Genomic DNA, 20,250 nt, shown 5'->3' on the forward strand with positions numbered 1-20,250 from the left:
CTTAATATCACTTATAACCTATAATTAACTAAATGCCGCACTTGAGAAGTCCAAAAGAAATCTGGACTTTTCCTTTTTTTCTGCATGCTAACCAATTTTCAGTTATCTGGAATCTTCATATCTACTACTCTAGATACTGAAATAGTTAATCTTGGTTTAACTGGCCTGGTTAAAAAAGTATGTGAAAGTATTAAGTAGAAACATTATTATTATCATATAAAGAAATAAGTATTTTTTGCAACGCGAGATATTTTATATTTATTTATTTAGCATATGGCACCAAGACACACACAAATTACAATAAAAAATTACAAACATCTAACAAATTAATATAAGCTACTGATTCTGGAGTCGCCATCAGGAATCTTCAGGAGTCCCTTCATAAGCTGTCCTAGGGCAAACTTCTGTGATGTACAGGGTCATTCACGGGAACTGGATGTTTTTAAAATAATCATAAAAAATTGAATATTTACTTTAAAAAAGTTTTATTGGTAATGAAACACTTATTAAATCAAAGCATTTGTTACTTACTCATGAAGGAAAAATTATATCCGGCAAGTGATGTCCATTTTGGGCAATACATTGTTGTAGCCTTTCACGGTAACTGGCCTCAATTCTTTGCAGCATGTCTACATCAATCTGGGTGATGTGATGACGAATTACGATCTTTAGGTTCTCCAATGTACGCGGTTTATTGCTGTACACATGCGATTTCAGAAACCCCCACAGAAAAAAATCACAACTACTCAAGTCGGGGGCCAAGGAATGTCGCCGAATCTGGAAACAATCCGTCCTGGAAACAAGTTACGGAGAACAGCCATCGTTTCCCTCACTGTGTGCGCTGTAGCTCCATCCTGCTGGAATAACACATTTTGAAAATCGATTCCCCGGTTTTGTAACTCAGGGATGAAAAATGTATTCAACATCGCAATGTAACGATCAGCTGTTACAGTTACGGCAGCATCATTTTCTTCAAAAATATATGGTCCAATAACACCTACCTTTCCTATTGCACACCAGACAGTCACCTTTGGGCTATGAAGTGGTCTCTCATGAAGCTGATGTGGGTTTCTTTCTGCCCAATACCGGCAATTCTGCTTGTTGACGAAGACATTCAGATGAAAATGGGCTTTGTCACTCATTTTGTGTTATGCAATATTGTGTTACGAGAAGGGACACTTGCATTTCGATGGATATTAAACTGACGGATTCAGAATCCGTACCTACGGATTCGTCATACGCGTACAGGCGATGGTCTAGCATCCACGGCTCCCATCTCAACGACTAAAATGTAAATGCTATGAACAAAGGAAACGTCAGACACCACCCACGTGCCCCTCCCACAACGAACGCCCGAGTACAACCCACTTCAAAAACATCCGGTTCCCGTAAATGACTCTGTATTTAACAGTTTTATTTTCACCACACTTGCAAAGAGACGTCGGTGTTTTACCCCATTTATACAGGAAAAAGATGCACCTAGCATGCTGAGTTTGTATTCTGTTTAACATTCACCATGACTTACATGCAAGTCAAAACCCGGCGGCTTTTGAGTAATACATAGAATTTGGTTATTCTGCTTTGTGGTCCATTCTTGATGCCAGGCGTCAGTAAGGTTGAATTCTTCCTCTGTGGCAGCAATTGCTATTTTGATAGATGGCTTTCTAGATCAAATATGATCATGATTGACATTGGCAATGCCCTCATGTATTGGTAGGTTTCGATTGTCCATAATCTTCTTGTACTCTCTTATAAGAGCGTACATATGGCGCAGATTTGGGGTTGGTGTGTGGCTCAACGCTGGGATCCATTCCACAGGAGTAGACCTGATAACCCTGGCAATCATTCTCATAGTGTTATTTAATTGAGCATCAATTCTATGATCATAAGGGCTGTTAAGCCACACTGGAGCACAATATTCCACAGCTGAGAAGACAAGGTTCAGAGCCAATGTGCGCAAAGTGGAAGCTGATGCTTCTCATGTTGTTCCACAGAACTTATGAATAATGTTGTTTCTCGTTTTCAATTTCTCTGCAGTTTTCATATGGTACCCCTAAAATGAAAGTGTTCTATCAAGTGTCACACCTAGGTATTATGGTGTCTTATTGTGAAAGAGCCATGTATTCTCGAATGGCATTTTAAGCTCCCTATTAGTGAACTTGTTATTTAGATGGAAGCATGACACTTCTGTTTTGCTAGCATTTGGTTGGAGGCACCCTTCAGAAGTACCTTCCCAGTTTTTCCAGGTCAGCCATCAGGATCTCCTCTGACTCTTTAAATGATCTACATTTTGTTGTTAGCACCCAGTCATTGACGTAGCCATGCTTTTTAGATCTGGTCTCTAGCATGTCTCTGCAACATAGAGGCTGAAAAGGAGAGGCGCAAGTACCAACCCTTGTGGCAGGCCACTCTTGAGTTTCCTTGGTGAGCTTATATCAGATCCCATGATAGCTTGGAACATTCTATCATTCAGTATGTTATTGAGCAGGCGAACTGTTAATTTGCGTGGGATTACACAGAGGACCTTACAAATGCCTTCTCTCCAGACATTGTTGTAAGCAGCTGATAAATCAGTGAATGCAGCAGAGGTTTTAAGATTTCTTTGGAACCCTGTTTCAATGTATGTTGAGAGCGAGAGAACTTGGTCGGTGCAACTTCATTTTGGCCTAAAGCCTGCATATTTAATCGATATAACATCAAATATTCTCTGACAGATTCTGTTGTAGATAAGCCTTTCTAGTAATTTATATGTCACTGATAGCAATGCTATAGGCCTGTAGCTCTTACATAAGTTTACTGGTTTCCCTGGTTTTAAGATTCTACTACTTTTGATTTTTTGAACTTTCTGGGTGTGCTACCAGTCTACATTATGTCAGTAAAAGAATCTGGCCAGCAAAAGTTTTGCATATTTTCCACAGTTTAATGGGAATTCCGGATTGATTGACTCAATCTCTTCAAGTGTTAAAGGGTGACTATACTCAGTCTCCCTCGCCTCTCTCTGGCGTTCTGGTTTCTGAGTTCACATTTTATCTCATTTGTGTGCACCTTGTCTCTTAGTGCTCTGGACGTTACCACTATCTGGGATGCTACAGTGTTTGGGGAGACATTTATTATTTGTCTCTGAATAGGAGCAGCTCCGCTTCCTAATTTTCTTAGTAGAGTCCATGCATGATAACTCGAGGTCTGAATTTTATATTAATGTATAAATATTAATTTTAAAACACAAATGGGATTTATAAATAAAATTTAAATATATCGTAATAAAAATGTAGGTTTTTTAAATCATTTGTACTTTTTCAAAAGAGATCATTCACTTTCTTCTGCTGTTTGGGAAGTAATATGTGCCTTAACAACAGACCAGTTCAATGCAAACTCAGATTACCACCTCCTTAGATAAGAAGATAATATCTATCTATCAACATGTTGAAGAATCAGATTCACAAGTATATATTCTTGTGAATAATTTTGTTATTATGTTGTAAATTTTAACTAATAACATTTTTTTAACTGAAAATTTTAATTTGTAACATTTCCAAAAAGTGTTTCAATTTATCAAATATATTTATTTATGATCAGATCTTGTTAGCACTTTTTGGTTCAGCCAACTTTGAAGCTTATTATGATTTCGGTTTATGCATTTAATTATATACAATAGGTTTATTATATCCAACCATGGACCATGAAAAAAAATTGCTTACCAAAAAAATGGTCAATTCTACACTGCTTGAAAGTAGGCTCCTTATGACTCAACACACATAACTCCACAGTCCTCCCATTGCTGGAAATAATTCTTCTTGAAATAGATACCAGTAATTATGTTATTGCTTTTATCATTAAGTCTTACTGGCAGTGGGATTCTTACAGTAGCATTTTCAGCTTGGGAGACATTCAGAAATGACAGAGCCATATGTGGTGAATAAAGTGCCTTAGATCCAATTGCCACTTTCATGATTCCCTCAAGTCTGGTTTCTTGTGCCAAACTGCATCATGAAGATGATGCAGAACCTCTAGATAGTGATGGTTATTGACAGTTTGGCCTTCAGTTTGTTCAGCATGTTTTGTGATGCAAAACTCTGCAGAAGTCAAAAACACAGTCAGCATCATTTTCATTTTCATTTTGTTCCTTGCTTACCCCATTCTCATTTTTTTTTTTGCCTTGGTGAAAATGTGACTTCAATATGAACATTCTTTAGTTTCTGGGTCATATACACTCAAGATTCATTACCAATCTTAAATCACAGTCTAAGGAAGTTAAGATCACTGTTGAGCCCTTCCAGAATATCCTTTGCCTGTCAAAACGAATCATTTTATACCAAAAGCAACTTTGATCCAGCCACTCTGCACACCCAAAGCCATTTGCAATTTCTTAGAATCACCTGACAATTTTTGATTATCAAATTGTGCATGGTTGTTAATGATAGTTTGATTTTGCTTTGTTAATAGTCTACCATTGTAATGGAGACCCTTAACTGAGGTTCTACCATTTGAAAATAGTTATATCTCTTTAACTTTTATAACCCCCATAACTACATTCCCGGAAAAATCCTTAATCTTACAAATTGCTTTGCTTCAGGTATCAACAAACTTGTGGAAAAATTTGATGGCACCTACTGCCATTAAAAAAAAATAAAAATTGTGACTAGCACCTGTTACTCCAAGACACACAAGCCACTTGATAACAACCGACATACTTTTAATCAAGTTATAGAGCACTCATGTTCTGAATATGCAATGTTGCACTCAAATAATTTTTCAACAAAAAAAAATAGTCACTTTTTGAACAGATTTCATACGTGCTTTGCTATATAGAGTGCGTCAAAAGTATAGAAACCCCTCAACAACTTTAAAACTGTTATAGATAGAATACTGTAACTTTCAGGATAAGGTATCTGTCAACTACTTTACCTTTTGACGACAAATAGAAATTTCAACCCCTTCTTGGGGGGGTGGCCAGAGGTTGTACCTTAAATATTTTAAACGGTAACACCCTTTGTGTGGTACATCATTTTAAAGGTCTCTTTAAGACAAGAAAATGGTAGAAATAAAAGGTTGGTACAATATATTTTCCCAAAATGGCAGCAGGATAAAGTTTTGGATTTTGAAAATTACTAGAGTTAGTATGTTTAAATAATAAAATTCAATTATATTTTATCTAAGGATTTCAGGTATATTTTAGATTTAACAGTGAGATTTTTATGTTCTGTATAATGGGTGGGTGCTTAAACAAATTCTTTTCTTGCTGTTTGTAATGTAAGTTATTTTTAGTGTACAAGGTTGGCTGGTGTGTAATAGATTTATGTTGTGCTAAAATAAAAAAAAGAAATACTTTAAAAAACAGTTGTTTTATATACCTTTCTACTTAGGGTATTCTCACTGCTGGTTCTAGAATTACAAATATGTAGTGTGCAAAATAATTGATATTATTGAAATATCTGTTATCTTTCAGATTTATTTATCTTGCTTTTAAGTAGTTATCTTTATATTACAGGTATGTCTGTGGCTGCATTTGATTTTTTTGATGGCACTTGGCATAGAGCTCAAGTAACTAAACTGCCAGGAAACCGCCAAGTTGAAGTTTTTTTTGTGGACTCAGGAAACACTAAGGTTCTGCCATGGGATAATCTTAGAAAACTACAGAACAGATTTTCACGCATGAGTGCTCAGGTGATTATTGCAGTTTTTGATAAAATGTGATTTTTTTACTACAGTGCAATTTATTCTAAACTTCATTAACGAGTATTAATATACAGGTGTCCCTGGTTTTAAAATGCAACCCATCTGTATCAGTAGGTATATTTAAATAAAAAAGGCAATTTTTTAATAAAAGAAGGCATTTCTTAAAATTAAATATTTTATTTCCAAACTTTCCAGACCTTAAATTCTAGAATAAATGCTGGAAGTGGCCACTATCTTCATGAATACATGCTTCCACCCTTTTCATTGTGTTTCTTGCAAAATTATTTTCAAAGTTTATGGGTTGATAAATAAAACAGCTTGTTCAATATTAACCTTCAACTGTTGAGATAACCCCAAAGAAAAAATCTGGTTCATTCAAATCTGGAGATCTTGGTGGCCATAAGCCACGACCAATAACACAATCACCAAAGAATTTGTTAATGAAATTAGAAGTTGAATGTGCATAGTGTGATGCTACACCATCATGTTGGAATCAGTAGTAACGATCTTCCTCTTTTAAGAGTGTAATGAATTGAAATAAAATATTCTGATATCGTTCTACAGTAATGGTATACTCAAAGAAAAGAGGATCAGTAATTTTTTTTTGTGATTCGCTCACCATATGCCATCCTCTGTGGATGCAATTGTTTTTCATGATATGCGTGGGGATTCTCAGCACTCCAAATCCTACTATTATGATTGTTTACATAGCCATCCAGAAGAAACCATGCCTCGTCTGTGAAAAAATAGAGTCCATAACATGAATTGGTAGAATATTGGTTTCATTGATTGTACAAATCAATGAAACCAATAAAAATATTCTAGCCATTTTTCATTATCTGGATCAAGAAGTTGATAATCTGACTGTTTGAATTCGATATAGTCTTAAGTTCAATTTTTTTGTCACCCAATGAACAGTTGTTGATCTTGGTACATTAATTTTTTGCTGAGGCAGTTAATCGGTCTTTAATTTCAGCAACTGTGTTTGCATTCAACACTTATCAATTTTTTTTGTTCCTTGATATTAACAGAACCCATCTCTAAATTTAGCCACTAATCTCAAAACTGATGTCTTGTTAGATGCTGGTTTATCATGTTACTTACGGCAAAAAGATTCTTGTACTGCAACCACTGATCATGTGCTAAAGTATGACAAGAATAAAAACATATTTGTCTTGTGAAAACACCATCTACTTTCTAACAGTGTACTGAGTGTTACGATCTGTTATGACTATCAGTAGCAGTTAATTGCATTGGCATGATGTTCACTTGTTTGATGATTCCATTCCACTAAAAGGTTGGGGAGTTGGGCAGTCAGTTCAAATATTAATATTATTGTAGGCTGATTGGTGGGTTGCATTTTAAATGGGAAATCCTTTATTAAATTAGGAAACACTTTTATCTCAACCATTTCTCTTTCTATCTGAACACTTTTTTTATTCAGATTAAAAAAATTTAATTAATTTGCACGCAGATTAAGTGCAAATTAGCGATTGTTTCGCTAATTTGCACTTACTGTGTATAGTATTTCTTAATTTTCGATAGTTATCTTCTTCTTCACTAGCATCTTATACTTTCTATACTCATCCATCAGCTGCAAAACATCTTCTGTTATCCAAGGTTTTCTACTAGCTCTGTTTGTTCTGCCTAAGTTCGCTTCTGCTGATTTAAAAATTTAGTTTTTAATATTCTACCATTCTTTATCTTCTACCTTATCTTTTTTACTCAGTCCTCTTGCGACGTTCTCAAAAATCTTCTTTACCTCCATTTCCTCAAGCTTCTCTGAATTCCACATATTCAACTGATACCTTTTCTTCAGGTTTTTAAACCACAATCTACATTTCATTATCACTAAATTATGGCTGCTATCAGTGTCTGTTCCTGGATATGCTTTGCATCTACAAATTGATTTTTAAATCTTTGCTTAACCATGGTATAATTTATTTGATACCTTGCAGTGTTGTTTGGCTTTTTCCATGTGTATGTTCTATTATAATTTTTAAAGTGGCTGTTGGCAATTATTAAATTATACTTCATGCAAAACTCAATAAGTCAGTCCCCTCTTTCATTTCTTTAGCCTAGCCCATATTCACCCACAATATTTCCTTCCTTGCCTTTTCTGATACTTGCATTCCAATCCAACTATTATTAAATTTTCATCCCCTTTTATGTGTTTTAATTGCTTCATCAATTTCTTCGTATACCTCATCATCATCATCATGGGCACACGTAGGCTTATAGATGTTAACAATTGTCTGCTTAGTTTTTGATTTTATCCTTATTACAATGATTCTATCACTAAGCTTTTTGAGTTACTCTACTCTCTGCCCTATCTTCTTGTTAATTACGCAACTTACTCCTGCCTGTCCTTTATTTGATGCTGAGTTAATTATTCTGTAATCACCTGACCAGAAGTCGTTTTCCTCGTCCCACCAAACCTTGCCAATTCCTACTACATCTACACTTAACCTTCCCATTTCTCTTTATATTTTCTAACCTACCAATCTTTTTCAAATTTATAACATTTGATGCTTTGACTTGTAGAATGTATTTTTTCTTCTAGTGACCCATTTCTTAGTAGTCTCCACCCAGAGATTTGAACAGGAGACTAATTTACTTCCAGAAAATTTTACCAAGGAAGGTGCCTCCATCTTTGCTACATGAAAATGCAGAGAGATACATTTTCTTGGAAAAAATACAACTGTAGTTTTCTATTGCTTTCAGCTGTGCAGTATTCAGATGACTGAGTGATATTGATATGGCTGTTTAAGTCTTCCTGACCTACACCCTTAACAACTGCTGAAAGAGTGCTGCCCTGCCCTCTTTCAGGAATCATTTTTTGGTCTGGCTCTCAAACAGATACCACTCTGATATGGTTGCACCTTCCTCCAGCTATTCTGTATCACTGAGCACTCCAGACTTCTCACCATCGGTAAGGTCTCATAATTCATAGAGGAATACCACAAATGTCTTTAATGCGGTGCTTTCCTCCAACCTTCTGTGTCATATGCTGTTGAACTTTTGGTTTCATCTGTCTTTAGGATGGTTTCCCATTCCAAGGGCAAGAGAGTGCCCTGTCTTCTATCGCTTCTGCACCCTTCATAGAGACTGTTGGGATTTGTGGAAGGTGATCCTTATTCCAGGAGATGCTCAGTCCAAGCTTTTTTTAGCCGCTTATATATACTACTATAAGCAATATGTGTAATCGTTGCCCCCTCTTTACCACAGGGAGGTGAAAGTCCAGAATTTCCCTTCCTCAAAATCAGGACCACAAGGCATTAACTGATTTCTCCAGTACTTAGAGTTGATCTATTATTCAGAGGAAATTATTCTTACCTGTTATTGTTTTTCATGTATTTCAACCAGTATATAAATTCCTTTAACCATGGGATCACAAGAGCTCCTCTAGTTTTTTATTTGGCAGCCTGATCATTTTATTAATATCAAAGATATTTTTTTTTTTTTCTAAGTCTAATTGTTTCCTGAATTGTATTAGTATTTAACGATGAAGACCACTGAGTTGGTACAGGGATCAGGATGCTTGGTATAAAACATGACTATTAAATTTTTTTTCATTAATCATAAAATTTTAGTTTAGTAGAATCTATCCACTTTAGTGAATCTCTCTTTTGACAGGTTTCACCTGTGAATGATGTTCATTTTTCTCAGTTTGAGCATATTCCTTCATTTCCTTCCTAATAACTGTAAACATTCCTAATCCTTTTTTTCTTACTCTCTTTCCTTCCACTTTTCCTTCGCTGAAGATGATTTGGAATTGTAGAATATATCTCACCCAAGATGTTTTCCTTTTTCTTAACATCATCAATTTTTCTTTCCTCTATTCTTCTAGTACTAGCCTTAATTGAATGTGAATTTTTTCAATTTTCTTTTCTTTGAATAATAAAATATTCATATTGGGTTTCTTAAAACTGACTATCTTAAAAAAGAGACATACATTAATAAAGACTTACATGTAATGAAGTATAATAATTTAATAATATTAAAAATATTACAATATTTTCACTATTATTAAATCATTGTAATTGTAGTTATAATTATGTATTGTAATTTATTAAATGATAATATTAATTAAATTATTCCAGTTGAGATTGTGTCATGTTATTTAATTTTATTCAGAAGGAAATGAAAACTTGTTTTTTAATTTATAGTAAATCACTTCAAGAATTTTTGTCATAACTTTGTTATTAATGAATGGATTTGAATAAATACGATTCTTTTTTTTTTTTGTCTTAAAATACTTAAAATTTTTTGTAATAAGATAACATTTAAATAAACCAGCAGTTGCAAAGATAATTACAATTAAAAAGTTTACATGGCCACCATTTTGAAACGGGTTGAGAGATCAGGTTGATTATTTTTATACAAGTAAACCTCTAGGTAGCCTAGCAGTAAATGAAATTTCAGCTTTGTAGGATTAACTATTCCTGAGAAATAAATTTTTATGTTAAAAAACAAAAAATGGATAGCTGGTAAACTAAGCATTTCTGGACATATGTTGATAAAGTCTTTTCCTTATTTCAGTGTGCAGGACCATCCCCTGAATTCCTGAAATGGTTTTTGTAAACACCCTATATTTGGTTAAAATAAGTTCATTTTCAAGTTTAATTAAAATAGGTTATGCTAGTCATGTGCAATTCTGTATAAACAGTAGAATGTATACAAACTGAGATGATGGGTATGAGTTAAAATAAACAAACAAATCCATTAAGCAGAATCCTTTTTGTTTTACTTTGTTATAAAACGGAAAAATAATATGAGAATAAAATGCATCTTGCCCATTATTTATGCTTGTAACTTTAGTTATATATTAAAAATCTTGAGTTTAAAACAAACGTTTTTATATATACATGAACATTTTGACTTTTATTTAAATATGGTGAAAAAATACCTTACATTTATTGTAATTTTAATATATATATATATATATGCTGTTATTTTGTAGAAATGTTTATAAGGGAAATTTTATTATCCATAAGTAGTGGAAAGTTTAGAAAAAAAACACAATTAACAGTTTTACAATTTATGATGACTAGGCAATTATTTTGATTGATGACATAATAATATATATATATATATATATATATATATATATATATAATATATATATATTTTAAATTTTATAATATAAATCACCTGGTACAGAATATTGAGATAAGACATACTTATCTTACCTTAATTTTATCATCAAAGTACTAAGCAGGATCCCACGTCCTTAGTCGTGATTGAATTATTTAATTAATTGCTTATTAAAAATTAAAAATACTAAAATAGATTATCTTCATGGTGTAATGTTTGTTACTTATTGCAAAATTAAATTGCTATACATCAGATATGAATAATGTATTGCAGGAAATTATAAATATAATAAATAAGGTATCTAATATAGCAGGTCATCTAATAAACATTCTATTTTTGATATTAACACAAATATTAGAAATTAATATAGATGGCAAAAAATTACATATACTTGAAAAATATATAAATATGAACAAAATTTAAATTTTATAAATCATCAGACAGTGTCTGAAGAAGACAGTCTTACAAAAACCTGCAACAGATCAGCACTTGTGTATATATTAATACACAATTATTCTTTTTAACATTACAGAAATGTAACAAAAATTATACCATGTATGTAGTTTATAGTAGTATTTTTAGTTTTTAATATGCAATTTAATTAAATAATTCAATCATGAATGAGGATGCGGGATCCCACGAAAGTACTTTCATGATAAAATTAAGATAAGATACTCTTATCTCAATATTCTATACTTAGGTGGTTTATATTATTGAATTTAACGTATAGAATTTCTGTTAAATAAACCACCTAGTATAGAATAATGAGATAAGATATAGCTTACCTTAATTTTCATAAAAGTATTTTCACAGATACCACATCTTCAGTCATGATTGAAATAATTTTGTTAATGTTTAATAAAAATTTAAAAAAATAAAAATATTATAATAATGATAATTTTGTATTAATTTATAGCAGCATGAATGCTGCTATCTGTTACATTTTTTACAAGACTGTCTCCCTCAAACACTGATGGTTTATCAAATTTGGTTTGTATCTATATATAAATATTTTTCTAATTTATCTCATTTTCTGCCATCTATTAATTTCTAATATTTCTAAATTTGTGTTTATATAGAAATAAATTGTTTATTGTTTATGAAATGGTCTACCATTTTAGATAAACCTAATTTATTATTTTTGTAATTTCTAATGTTTTTTTTTAAATATTGTAATATTTTTGTTTTTTAAATATTCTATTTTGTGGGTATTGGTTTGTGTGCTGGTGTAAAAATATCCCTGTATTGTAAGTTTTAGTAATGTTTTCAGTGATATTATCAGTGTATAATGTATATATTTTTGCTCTTTATATTATTATTATTATGTACTACTTATAAAATAGTTTTCTTTTGTTATTATATTTTGATAGTTGTTTTTTTTTTTAAATATTATTAATTAAAGTAGTATCATATTCATTTTCAATCGATATGTTTTTTATGATATTTGTTTCATTATTTAACTTTTCTTTGTTATTATGTATTTATTTTACTGTTCTATTAATCACATTTGCCTAAGTGTTAATTTTTTGAGACCAAGGGTGATTTGATTTTTTATGAGTTGTTATATTATTATATGTTTATATTTATTATATGTTTATATTATTATATGTTATATTATTATATGTTGTATGTATTATTATATGTTTATGTTATTATTATATGTTTTATGTTATATTATTATTTTTATGTTATATTATTATTATTATGTTGTTTTATTATTGTATGTTTTCTATATAGCAGTGCTTCAATTTGGTTGTTTATTTTGATATTGACATCTAAATAATTTAATATTCTTTTAGTATCTATTTCAAATTGAATTTTAAATTTCCATTATAAGAATTTAATTCATTTAAAGGTGTTAGATGTTCATTGTAACATCTATTATTGGGTTATGTATAATGAGAATATCATCGCCATGCTGTGTCGATATTACAACTGTATGTATGAGTTATACCATGTATTAATTTACTCTCAAAATTCTGTAAATATATTTCTGACATAATTGCTGATAGTTGAAATCGCATAGGTAAGGTTTTTGTATATAGTATTTGTTATTATTCAAAATAACAAATACATATTTCTTATAATAATGATGATACTTTTAGTTAATTTTGAATCTTGATAAATTTTTAGTTTATTTTTTGTTGTATTTAAGTTAACAATTTTATTTTTTTGATTTAAAAATTTTTAGGGATGATACATCTTACCTCAATATTCTGCACTAGGTAGTTTATTTAATAGAATTTAAATATATATATATTGTATAGGATTAGAAAATGCTATAATGGTATTATAAGGATTGGTGCATTAGAAGATATAGAGCCATTTTTTCAACATTGTCGATTTAAACAGAAAATATTTTTGTGTTAAGTAGATTTATTTTTTTTTTTTAGCATAATATTAAACTAATTTAAGTTTTTTCCAGGCTGTAAGATGTGCATTAAGTGATGTCATTCCTTCTAAAAAAGGCAAATTTTGGCCAGACTGTGCTATCAAAACATTTTTAGAGCTTGTATCTGAAAAGAAGTTGAAAGCCTCTGTGGTAGCTGTTACTCCAGCACATTTAAAAGTTGCCTTATATGAATCTGATGAATTTTATGATAGGTGCATTAATGCCTTATTTGTAAAATGTGGCCAAGCTGAAAGTGTTGGAATAACGTAAGTAGTTGTTTTTTTTTTTTTTTATGAAAAACCACTTTTAAAGTCTGTTGATATAATGATTACTAATTGTAAAGTTTAATGATTTTTTTTTTTTTATTTATCAGTCACATTTCTTACGGAGAACCTTTTTAGAAATAACACCTGTTAAGACATTAACATAAGCATTTGATATTTAAAATAAAAGTACAATTAGAGTGTTACCCATCCTAATCTAAATGCATTGAGCATTATTAAGTTATTTGGTATATTAAATCTTTTGACAGATGGTATTTTGTATTTTTATTTGACAACGTTTTTTCTCGGGATTTTGTTCCCAAGTGAGTTCAGGGTATAAAATGATCAGATCATAAAGGGTTTTGTTTTCAATCTTTTCTAAAATCATACAGTGTATTATTTGTACTCTTACTTTAAGAGGATTGAAGGAAGATACTGAAAAAACGAGTTGTAACAATCATTTTTATGACTTGTATGACAGCAGCTTGCATTGTAAATAATAAATATGAAGCAGAAACAAAGAGCAATAGTTGAGTTATTAACCAAAGAATGATGTTTTTTGCTGGCGCTTGAAAAAAGCGAAGAAATGTGTTTGTTTACAGTTTTTGAGATTAATGTGAAAAGAGCTGTTGCCAATTTTAGACACAAAATAGTGTTGAAGACATTTGTTAGCAGTTTGTAAAGGAAATCAGAATAGAATTGATAACATGATTTTTGCAGACCAGAGAATCACTGTCCTAGAGATTACTGAAGAATTTGGTTTTTATTACTATTTTGACAAGTAGTTTAAAAATGTCTGCCTGTTGGGTTCCTCATAATTTGGAAACTGATTTGTTTATGTTTTTAAAACTTTTAGCAATATTTGGAGATTAGAAGCCATAAGGAAATGTTCAGTGCTGGTTATGAGAAGTATGCTTACTTCTGTGACAGGAATGAAAAATCAGTCCTTCGAGTCTCTATGCTTCACATCCTATAAAGCATTCGTTCTCAAAATGGGCAATAATGCGTACTTGGTGCTGGAGGCCTTCAGGGGGGGCTGGTAGAAGGCCCTCTGAAAATTGGGGGTGTTCAAGCAGTCTAGGAAGGCAATGGTTGATTAAAAAAAAGTCAAAATTTCCTTTTTCTGATATTTCAAACCAAAATTAAATACCTACTACACTAATACAAAAAAATTAAAGGGACACCTATATTTTATGATAAAAAATGATTATATTCAAACTACTTTAATATTGCAACCAAGAGGCTTAGTGAAATGAATAAAAAAGAAAATTAAAGCTTGAATACTCTACTTTTTGACAGTATACTTCAGATTTCAAAAATCATCAAATTAAAAAAAAAGTCAGTGACAAAAAAGTTTTAAAAATGTTAAAGTTTTTCTTTGTGTTTAATCAAGCATATGGGGGAAACAAAGTTTTTTCAGTAAACTGCATTAAAATCATTTAAAGCTTAAGACTTCAGCTTTAATTTCTTTTTTTGTATATCTATGATTTTTCTGGATCAAAATATTCCACTTTAAAGAGAAAAGGCCACTTTTATCTTTAGTTCTGCATATCTCCTGATCTAAGCAATGTATTGATACAAATAAATATGGAAATTAAAGGGATTTGATCTAACTTTAATGACAAATTGTGAGGTCTTTATTGTAGCATTGCAGTTTTTGGCTTTTCTTCATTTTGTGCCAAGGTATTGAAATATTTAAAGATTGAGACTGCAACATATATCACCTGCTCTCAGCTTAACCCAAGATCATGTTACAGTCTTAATCATTAAAGATTTCAGTATCTCAGCACAAAATGAACAAAATCCAAAAACTGCAACGCTACATTAAAGACCTCAGAATTTGTCATTAAAGCTAGATCAAAACCCTTTAATTTTCATATTAAGTTTATGTAGTTTATGAATCGTGTAGCATTTCTCAAACATGTATTAAAATGATTAAGTCATCAATGCTTAAGTCAGTTTTTATATGACTTTAGGTCTGTATCAGTTAACGCATTTGTCCAATCCTGCATGAATTGAAAGGATTATCGATGCTTGTCCTAATTTGCTCATTATGAATTCTGTCACGTGCGGCAATTGCATGCACATGCAAGAGTAATTGCATGTTTATCCTGTCGGTGCATGTTGCATTTCAAACCTACTTAAAGGCAGTAATTGTTTCTTTTTATTAGCATTTTCCTGTGCAATCTGTAGCAGGTTTTTTAAAGTTTACTGTTTTACTGACATATAAGTATATAAGTTTTTTAAAGTTTTACTGACATAATTCTAAAGTCAGAACCATGTCCGAAGCAAAAAAAAAAAGAAACAGCAGTACAGTGTGGAATATATTAAATACGAATTTATAAAAAATCCCACAAATTCATCATTGCCCATGTGTTTTATTTGTCATAAAATTTTTCAAATGAAGCAATGGAGCCTTCTAGGCTACATCTCAATTCCCCCTTCGAGGGAGAAGAACAGCTGCCTTGTGACATGTCTGGTTGCCATACTACCCCCTCCGTTTCTAGCTATTAGTGGCTTAATCGGAGGACATCTTCTTGCCCTCTAACTGATCACATTTCACAGTCATCAATTGGTCTCAATGAAATGCTACCGATGCAGATGCCTCAAAAGACATTCACATCAGTAGATTCTGCCCTAGTCAAGATTTGCCTTCTTAGAAAACATCAGACAACTAACTGCCTACCCACGAAAGATCAAAGTCCCCATGCGCCTAACTCTATACCATTCTAAAACCGTATCCATTCTATTACCATTCTTTACCTAAAACCATATGTACCCACTACCTAAAACCATATTTACCCACTTTACAGTATGATTAATTTAATAATTCATTCCACCTTCCAGACTTATCATTTTAATAAGATGCACTCAGATAAGAAAGACAAAGATGTGGCCTATTTTCAAGACCCGGAAAAGAAGTACGTAGCTCAGCCAACTATATCGAAACTTTTCTCAGTGGCTTCCAAGCAAGACGATGACAGACATTTCATCACTCATTGCCAATATTTAGTTGCAAGAAACCAGAGTGACCATCTGCATATATCACTGCAATATGTTATCAGAAGCAACTCACTAAATGACAGATTAGTCAGCTTTGCATTGCCAATGATGAAGATTTCAACCGCTTGCTGCTTCACACAGAAGTGCACTGATTATCAAAAGGTACTTGTCTGACTCGATTTTACAATCTGTTTGACTCTGTGATAGAGTTCCTGGAAAACAGACACAAAGTTGGGTGACAACCTCATTACATCAAAGAATGATATTGTGTATTTGACAGACCTACATAAATTGTTTATTAATGTTAATCTCCAGTTTCAATGCAACAACTTGAAGTTGATTAAAACAAAAAATGTTGTCGCTGCTTTGGTAGCCAAACTGCTATTACACAAGAGAAATATTGACAGACATGAATTTAGTAACTTCCCTAATTTATCAGCAGTATCCTTCAACAATGACGACTTGCTTATTTACTGCCAATACTTGAGAACCTCCACAGTGATTTCAAAGAACAATTCCAGGGCATTTTAAATATGGACGTACCAGACTGTGTGTTGGATCCTTTTTCAAATGTCATTACAACAGGATCATCCCAGTTAGAAGAACAACTTATAGAACTGACAACAACCAAGAAATAAAATTCAAGAATGGGTACCAAGAATTTTGGCTACAAAAGCCAGTCTCAGAACTGTACACTGGATTATGGTCAATTGTTCAATGATTTCTGATAGCATTCCCATCATTGTATTTGTCTGAACATGGATTTAGTGCTGTAGCAACATTGCTAACCCAAAAAGAGAAATAGGCTGCATTTTACCAAATGTGTCAATTTAGGGCTGATTTTAAGTAAATTCAAGCCTGATAATAACAAACTCATTAAAGCACATCATATTCATCCTTCACATTAATGTAAGTGTAATTTTTCAATTGAAAGCTTTATTTTAATTATTGTTATATTGAATATGCTATCACTGATGTTGCTGGATAACTATATAGATACAATTGTAATTTTTTTGAAAGCAATTTTAATAAAAATATTTTCAAATATGACTAAATATGCATTTTAATTGCTCTCATTTAAAATGTAAGTCTCAACTCATAAATAGGATATCCCATGCTTAGAGACAATTGCAATTGCTGTTTTTAAGAGTGTGTCTAAATTTTTAAGAGTTTAAAAATTTTGGGGGGTGGTAGAAAATTTTTGATTCTCAATGCGGGCGAAAGAGTTTGAGAATCAATGCTGTAAACCAAAAAAATTAAAAAGCTACCAAATAATGCTCGGTACTTTTTAATGAAAATTTGTATAAGAGCTGTTTTGAAAGTAATGATCATTCGGTAACTTTTCTTGTTGAGATTACCACATCTCCCCGCTCAACATTAACATTTCTGTTGACATTGTTTGCTGCAGTTTACAATGCCTAGGTTTCTTTATCGCCTTGTGATCATAAAGATATTCACAGGCAGTAGTTGGTTGGTGTGTAAAGTGTTAGTATGGTGAATGAAAGTGGAGCGAGGTGCTTCTAAGTTGTAAAACAAAGATGTTTGAAAAACGTATTCAGGGTGTCGTTAAAGAAAGATGTTGATAATGAACTAAAAAAATTGAAGTGAAAATGGTTGTGTCAGTCTCAGGTTTTTAATTTATTTTCCCAGATGTTTCTAGAACAGCTCTAAGAAAAATTGTACTGGTTGACAAAACATGGTGTGTTGTTTAATAGTAGTATATGTCTATCTTTTACAGTTATGAGGTGTATTTTTAAGCAGCTACAGATTCAGCTCTAATTAATCTCCTTCTATTCAAAAAGTTAAAACTTTTATTTGGTAGCAATTCATAAGTTAATCAATCTGTGGTTAAATGAAGAGATGAAAAAAATTTAAAAGGGAGAACCTTTTTTTTAGTAGAGGAATGGTGATCCAGTCTTAATTACATAAAGTAAAGTATTATATTATAAGCTAACAATTTTGTAATTTATATTTATGATTTTTTTTTAGATCTACACTAGCTGAATTCCCAAAATATGGTTTTAAAAAAGACAGTTCATTAAATAGATCTTCAGGAAGAAATGATGTAAGTTCTTTTCATTTAACTTCTGTTCTGTTTGTATTTATAGCTTTATTTTATTTTTTAAATTACTAGTTTTTAAAATTTCTTTTATTATTATTGTTAATATTTGAATTTCTAAGCAGACCAAGCAGGATATTTTAATGTGATGTTAAGTAGATATCTACTTAACATCACATTCTAATCCTAATTTTACCAGAACTATCCTCATTGCATCATTATGCGATTCTATTTCCCAATTTATTACCCTATCTTTTTTTACACGCTTTGCCCTTTCAAAATATCAGTTAACGATCTTGCCTAATTGAATTTTTGTGGCAGCAATTGTTGTCTGCTACTGATAATATTACAAAAATTTTTTAAAACTTGCTTTATACTTTTAAATCATACATTAATCAAATGATTATTATACATTGCATGAGTTTAATTAGTAGGTTAATTTGGATTTAAAACCCTGCAGATAAAAAACCCATGGGATTTAAAAACCCATATTGCAGATTTTGCAATTTTTTACACCTTCACCCTTAATTCACTCCCATATGAGAAGGGATGTTTGCAAAAGTAATGGTGGAATATTGTATTGTCATCCAACCTTAGTAACTGCAAAATTTCATCAATCGGCAATGTCAGGAAGTTTGTTAAGGATGCAAGATTTGAGGACAAAATGAAAGAAATTGAAAATTGAAAAAACATTGTGAGTTGAAGTAAAGCAAGTAATAACAATATAGGTTATACATGTTGTCCAGCCAGAAGTTTTCTCATCCTGGTGAAGTAGTTCACCATCTACATTACCTTGCATGATATTTCTGCACCATCTGTATTTATCCATCCCCACAGCCTACGTTCAAAATATATTATAGTTTTCTTTAGTATTATGTAAAATTTTAAGGTTTTTATTGAGATGTTAGAGTATTTCAGAGTTTCAGATTGTTTCTAAGTTACAGACTCTTATCACATAGCTGATTAGTGGCTTTTCTGAAAAAATGAACAAGAGCCAAATCTTTTACAGTAATAACATATCTAGTGTATAATTGCTAGCACTATAATGTATCTTTAAATAGTTTATGAGAAATTTTTTTTTTGTTTAATATTTGCTAAAAAATGTAAACTTTTGTTGTAATGTTATTTTTATATCTAAAAAAATTTTAACAGCATAAAAATAATGTTAGACCTGATATTAAAAAATGTATATTTTATGGTTGGACACATTCTTTTAAATAGTTTTGTTTATCAAAAATAAAAATGATCAAAATGCTGCTATTTTTGTTTATATTTCATTTTCACTTTTACAGTCTTATGTAATTGTGGTGCGTAAGAATCTATACTATTTCACTTATTCAATTCTTCCTTCTTTTTTGCAGACATTCAATGATTTATTATCTACTCTATCCTGATTATTTTAGTTTTTATAGCATTCATTTTCATTCTTTATTCTGTCCTGTTCTCATTTAAGTTTGAAATCATCTGTTGAGTGTCTTGTGCTTTTGTTTATAAGATAAACCATGTCATCTGCAAACCTTACACAATTTATTCTACTTCCTTCTTCTAGTATATTTTCGTTCCTATCTTAAACATATATATTAAACAAGGTTGGTGATAGACAGCAACTACTCTCCTTTTTACATCAAACCACTCAGTTGAAGCATCCGTTATTTGCATAGTCATTTTCTGATTAAGGTCCAATTATTTAATATTAATCTTCTATTTTTCCAATCTGCTCTTTGGTTTCTTAATATTTCCATTATTCTACCTCATTTTAC

The 20,250-nt window shown here is 31.4% G+C and overlaps 1 protein-coding gene across 1 annotated transcript in view; it reads left to right on the top strand.

Annotated features, from left to right (window-relative positions):
* The window catches only part of qin (tudor domain-containing protein qin), a 435,556-nt gene that overhangs the window by 325,452 nt on the left and 89,854 nt on the right, over nucleotides 1–20,250 (top strand). Inside the window, exons 17-19 of the mRNA XM_075382212.1 lie at nucleotides 5,489–5,664; nucleotides 13,199–13,431; nucleotides 18,421–18,496. Coding sequence (XP_075238327.1) covers nucleotides 5,489–5,664; nucleotides 13,199–13,431; nucleotides 18,421–18,496 — 485 coding nt within the window. The remainder of the gene's footprint in view (nucleotides 1–5,488; nucleotides 5,665–13,198; nucleotides 13,432–18,420; nucleotides 18,497–20,250) is intronic.

This window comes from Lycorma delicatula, chromosome 1 (assembly GCF_047948215.1).
Source record: "Lycorma delicatula isolate Av1 chromosome 1, ASM4794821v1, whole genome shotgun sequence".
Lineage (NCBI taxonomy): Eukaryota > Metazoa > Arthropoda > Insecta > Hemiptera > Fulgoridae > Lycorma > Lycorma delicatula.